Genomic DNA, 6048 nt, shown 5'->3' with positions numbered 1-6048 from the left:
TCGAGCTATGGCGCGTCGCGGGCGCAATCTGCATCGAGGGCCCCTTTGGGGAACCGCCATGAAATATAAGCCCTAGGCTACCCTGTCACACGAGGATTGCCGGTCTGTGGCAAACCCTCGGATCCTCTAGATCCCCATCACCTTGTTTTCCCCCACTGCCTCCTGCTAATGATCAATGAAAAACCAGCATAGCTGGATCTTTCAAAAAAAATGTATTGATATTTTCAGTATGAACATTGTTAAATATTACCCCCGTCTCAAATTACTTGTCTTAAATTTATCTAAATACGAATGTATCTTTTCTCAAAAAAAAAATTACGAATGTATCTAACACTAAATACAGCCGTATCTAAACAAATCTAAGACAAGTAATTCCGGACAGAGGGAGTATTACATTCATATATTGTCTATGTGTGTGTGTGAAAATAACATGGTCATAGTGTTCATGCCACAATTAGGCTACTATGTTAAAATGCAAGTATGATCTCAAAACCAACTAAATAAAAACTCCTTTCCAAACAACAAGATACACTCCCGGTAGCCATTTTGTTTGACACACTTTGTGTGGTGGCCACAGTTTGCTTAAGGTTAGTTGTGGCAAATTAGTCATGAACCAAACATGTCCTAAATATCAAGAACCAGCAGGTAGTTGGATATCAAGATCCAATGGTTAGGAGGTTGTTGTACCTCCAGCCCAGCAACGATTAAACCCCAATTCTGACACTGTGTGTGCCTCATTTAGACTGGAATATTCACCGCCTACATTGTAATTGTATTCACCTGTATTCCTTTTTTTTCAAATGATTTGCACTTGTATTTCTCAAAATGGACTTAGGGAAGCGACTCATTTAGATTTCAACATGTCTAAATTAACATGGGAATGTGTGAAAAAGAAACAAACAGTGTTAGAAACCTCTCTGATGCATGTCTTCAGAACCTGCTAAACATACATCCATGCAAGGGAGAATTGTAAAAAGAACTGTCTGCAAGACTTGAGAAGTGATAATTAGCAGTGGAACGCAAGAGGTTAGAAGCTTGTCGATCAGTTTCAAAGAAAAGAAAAAAAACTGAAAAGAACATACAAGACAATTAGTGGAACCTATCAAAGAACTTGTGATTTGTGAGCCACCGTGCAAACCCCGCCATTCCCCATGTCAAAACTTTTGTCAGGCACACCCTAGGCTAGCATTTCAATAAAAAGAAAGAACTAAATAGATAAATAAAAGAAACACGCAGGAGCCAATATCTAAACAAGAAACGTGCAGACAGAATAATGTCATGTTCGGTAGTCAGCATTCAAGAAACTTTCAAACTTGGTGCCATTCAGGGCATTATAGACTTCATCCCAATTTTCAATTTGATCCGACAGCGGTTTCGTGTGTATCTTCACATGCCGGCTGACTAATTTCCTCACTGGCACTTTGAGGAAATCCAGCACATCACCAAGCATCTGCAAGTATAAGTCAATGTAGTATGAATAAGCAACAACAACATCATATACCGACATGCAACAGATTAATCAAGAGTAACTCACTGTTCTGTTTTGGATGAGATCCTCATAGTACAATGTAATGTGATGGACGCTCTTTAGGTTTTCAAGAGCTTTGCGAGTGTAGTCATCTGCCTGTTTCAGACTCCACATTAATGTTGTTGTGTTGAGCCTAGGCTTGTATTTTGCAAGTATATTCGCCTGCAAAATGAAAGATACATCTTACACTCACAAACTGCAAATATTTGTAAGTGGAAGTTGAAAGACATGCTATCAAGAACCACCTCATCTTTTGTATGCACATGGGCCTTATGTTTTCCTTTTAATTGCTTCAGGTATCTGTCATGATTGTTTGCTAGTTGTGATACCATCTGACGGAGGAGATTCCTTCTGAACAGAAATATCACAGACACTCCTCTTTGGTTGAAGTAATCAACCACAGCAGCGTGATTTGCCACAAGACCCTGAAGACATATATAGTCAGAAGAATGCTTATTCTGCTTAAGGGTTAAGCTGTGTGCATGACTCAAAATTTAACATGTCTACCCAAAAACACTAATTGGACTGATATGCTACTCTTGAAGGAAATTAGATACCATGGAGATAGTAAGAATGTCCATATGCATACCACTTAAAAATCTCAGATAACAGTAGTTGGAAATTTTTTGCATGGAGGATCTAGATGGACACCAATTCTCAGAATGCTGATATCTTCAGAAGGTTAACAGACAATCAAAATGCTATCAACAATTGATAGCAATCTTGATGCTCGCTCTTATCATTCTGAAGATACCAGCATCACAATTGCAATCAGTTAGACATAAAATATTCTATATTTAAAAAATTCAGAATTATGCGACCTCATCCAGAGTTCCACACAAAAAAGGACCAATATTTAAATGAACAGAGTCATACAAGAAATGGACTATACAGGACAGTATAAGCATTGACAATATCTAGTCAGTGCAAATAGAAATGTAGCCATGCATAGGATTGTAAACTGTCCAAAATAAAATGTAATTTGATATGCTCCATCGAGGTACTATGGAGTAGTGGAAATAAATAAAGAGAAACTAGTATCACAATTGTCTTTTGTATAGAAAATATGTTAGTTGGCAAAATTACTCAGGGAGACTGCGCTAATGATATTCAAGGTTAAAATATTCCTGATTCCCTGAGAAGAGGAACAGGATGCAAAAATCAGGAAGAAAACCAATATATTATGAGTACAATGTGAACATAACAGAGCATTCACGGAATGCAAGGGACAGTTCTTTAACCAGCAAGCAGACGTCCTAAGTATATTGCTTTTAACATGAATACCCTAAACAGCTCTAAAAACATGTGTATATTGCTTTTAACAGCAACCTCATAATGATGCCTACACATAAAAAGAATGAAGCAAAAAAAGAACTGATCAAAATCATCACCTGATTAAGCATCCATTTGAAGCCAGCAGCAGCAGTGCACTCATTCTTGGAAGCGCTACTATTCCAATCCAAGTTATACACCATGTCCATTGTCTTTATTATAGATGAAATGTTGCTCCTCCTTTCTTTCTTCGAGAAGATTTCTCCATTAGAGCTAACATTTATGTGACTGTTTAGAAGGGTTTCGAACCAGCCACTTCCAGACCGCTGCGATGAGATAATTGCAAAGAAGCGGACAGGGGTACAGGTGCATTCTTTCCTACAAAATAAAATTACCATCAGACATCATTATGCAAGCCAAATGTAGATAGCTCAAACGAGCTTTAGCACAAATATCACCTGCTGTAATTTAGTGGTTGCGGATAATGCACAAACTGAACCTCAGAAGGAGGAACTAAAGACTTATTGCAGGACTGTTCTGCAACTTGAATCTTCACTATCCTTGACCAGCTGTCGCTTCCTAGCTGCTTCATACACATTGAGCAAATAAACACCCCACAGATCATAGTCATGGTGAGAACAACCATTCTCAACGCAAGGGGCGACTTCTTTGGAGCTTTCAAACTCAGCGTATCCTGTAAGTAAGTTGCAATCAGCTCAAGTTTTAAACAAATTAAATAGCTAATCAAAGCTATTAGAATTCCAAATCTGACATTTTTCCTTAACTCTATCCTTCAGAGGAATAAGGAATGTAGTCAAAATAAACAAAAATGATGACCTCGGAAAACATTAATTTAGGCTTGATAAGATACTGAACAAAATCTACTAGAGTAAAATATGTTCTAAACCCTGAACTCCCAATTCCTGAAACTAGCACTGTGTACTTCCTGACCCGGTCAATCCGGACCTTATAGGAGTAAAACTTGTTTGGCATACCAGGGTCGCCTCGCCGAGATTGACAAGGATCGGTAACTATATGGTGCTAATTTCAGGGACAGAGAGTCTGTGATTCGATTCCACCTGGCTGTAAAAAGGTTTTAAACAAATTTTACTCAATCACTCAATGTACTACCAGGTCTTGAGGTTAAATGGTCCATGTACTGTCTATGATTGCGTTCCTTCACCAATAATAATGGAACATATAACAAGGAGCCAAAGATCCCCTTTGCTGTGTACTAGTAAGTACAAATCTTGAATGTTCCATCTGGAAACTGCGTTACTCCACTGAAGATCTATTCCAACTCATTTTTCAGCTAGGAAAAACGAGTTCGCTATCGAAATAGCAAATGCAGTGAGCTACTAAAATTTAAGAGTGGAAAACAAGCAGCAACATCAGAACACACAGCTTTCCAAAAAAAAATTATCCCAAAGAATAATCAGATCAGACCTAAAAGTAGGAACGGGCAGCCAATAGCCATGGATGGCAAAATAAACGACTACCTACTTTAGCCAGCCGAACTACTCCTAACCTGTGCAATGAATACGGAAATTAAACAAGAGAAGTACAGACTTCCTAACTTGTTCATCAACAGAAACGTTCGGATCAAGTACGCTCCATAACTGTATTGAATGGAACAAGATGTACTATACTACTGTACTAGAAAGAAAACTTGGACCAAAAAGAAGAAACGGAATGTCGGAGAAAAAGCTCAAGTGTTATACTATGTAAAGTAGTACTGTACTCCACTAAGTAAACAAAAAGGAGGAGAATGGAGAACTGATTTGGATTCTGGATCTGACCGCATCGCCCGGCGCTGGTCAAGTAAAAAACATCTCTTTTGGAATTTGGAGCTGCCGAGATCCGCCGTATTTGAAGTTTAGAGGCGCGGCGTGGAAGGAAAGCGATGAAAGAAGCACCAGCCAAACCGGATGATGAGCTGCGCCGGAAGGGGCAGCTGAGATGACTCCCGGAACGAACTCGCAGGAGAAACAACGCCGCCCAAAAGAAGGAATCCCTCCCTCAATCGAAGGGAGGGAACCCAGAGGGATCCATACGAGGGATTTCACAAATCTCACCTTGTTCCCCAGCTGGTAGCTCCATTCCTCGCAGGCGCCGCCGGCCTTCTCCTCCCCCCTGGCACCCCACATCGCCTCGACCGAGCCGCGCCCCTCTCCTCTGCCGTCGGCCAAGAAACAGAGGAATATGCGTCGTCCGCCGCCGCCGCCGCCGCGCGGGGGGGCCGGGCCGGCCGCGCTCCCTGGGAGCTGGTGGCCTCCAGCGGCGGTGCCCGGGTCGCGGGGGGTCGGGCCGGCTCTGGCGCCGCGGGCGGAGGGAGCGATGAGCGGCGGCCGCTGGTCGGGTGGCGTCCGTGGCGTCGCGCGTGCTTTCGTTTTGGGCGTTTCTGGCTCCGGAGACCCTTTTTTGGAGTGCAGGCAGAAAGTCAGCTTTAACCGATAGAGAGAGAGAGAGTGTTCCAGGCTCGCCCTTTTGTGTTTTTTTTGTTTTGACCCTTTTTTTTAGCATCACTACAGACACAAGCGCTCATATACACGCGCATACACTCATCCCTGTGAACGCACGCACACACACCCTACCCTTATGAGCATCTCCGAGAGACTGAGCCGGCATATCATCTTGAGATTTACGAAGTCACCGTAGGCGCCTCTTCGTCGACGGAAACGTTTCCTCCCACTGAAAGCGCATCGCCGGAAATCCTGAAATAAATCCAGAAATACTGCGAGCACCAAAATTTGAACCCTGGTGGGTTAGGAATACCATTGTCCACCTAACTAACTCAACCACAGGTTGATTCACTTGTTTTGACCCTTTTATTAGCGCATCTAATAGAAGTACTGTACTGGTCGCGTGAGTACGAAGAATCATCATCGAATGTGAGTGGGCATGAATTAAGACACAAGCTAAGTACTGTATGTGAGTATATTTTTCATGTCTGTCGTGCACGGCGTCGGTCTTGTAGTACTAGCGAGCCCGAGCAGGTGGTAGGAGCCACGCCACTCCGTGCGTGTACGTGTACGGGCGGTCGTTCTCGGTGGACAACGACGGACGGCATCGGCATTTCAATAGCGCGAAATGCAACTCATTTACTCGCTCATCTCTGCTGCTAGGACAAACCCAACATTGGTTCTTGGCACCAGCGGTCGCGACGGCGGTGACTTCAATCTCCGACAGCAGGACATACTATTCTCCCTTCGCCTCGTCATCCTCGTCTTCACAATGGACGGGTTGTC

The 6048-nt window shown here is 42.6% G+C and overlaps 1 protein-coding gene across 1 annotated transcript; it reads right to left on the bottom strand.

Moving 5' to 3' along the window:
• Window positions 1-967: 967 nt before the first annotated feature.
• Window positions 968-5218, bottom strand: LOC123062982 (uncharacterized). Its single transcript, XM_044486685.1, has 6 exons — window positions 4876-5218; window positions 3259-3494; window positions 2920-3178; window positions 1774-1953; window positions 1535-1690; window positions 968-1450 (listed from the first exon to the last, which is right to left on the bottom strand). The coding sequence occupies exons 1-6, from the start codon at window positions 4945-4947 to the stop codon at window positions 1277-1279; spliced, it is 1077 nt and encodes a 358-aa protein (XP_044342620.1). The 5' UTR covers window positions 4948-5218; the 3' UTR covers window positions 968-1276.
• Between the last annotated feature and the right edge of the window lie 830 nt (window positions 5219-6048).

Source organism: Triticum aestivum, chromosome 3A (assembly GCF_018294505.1).
Source record: "Triticum aestivum cultivar Chinese Spring chromosome 3A, IWGSC CS RefSeq v2.1, whole genome shotgun sequence".
NCBI classification, from domain to species: domain Eukaryota; kingdom Viridiplantae; phylum Streptophyta; class Magnoliopsida; order Poales; family Poaceae; genus Triticum; species Triticum aestivum.
Note: the sequence above shows the minus strand (reverse complement) of the source record. Positions and strands in the feature narration are given on the sequence as shown.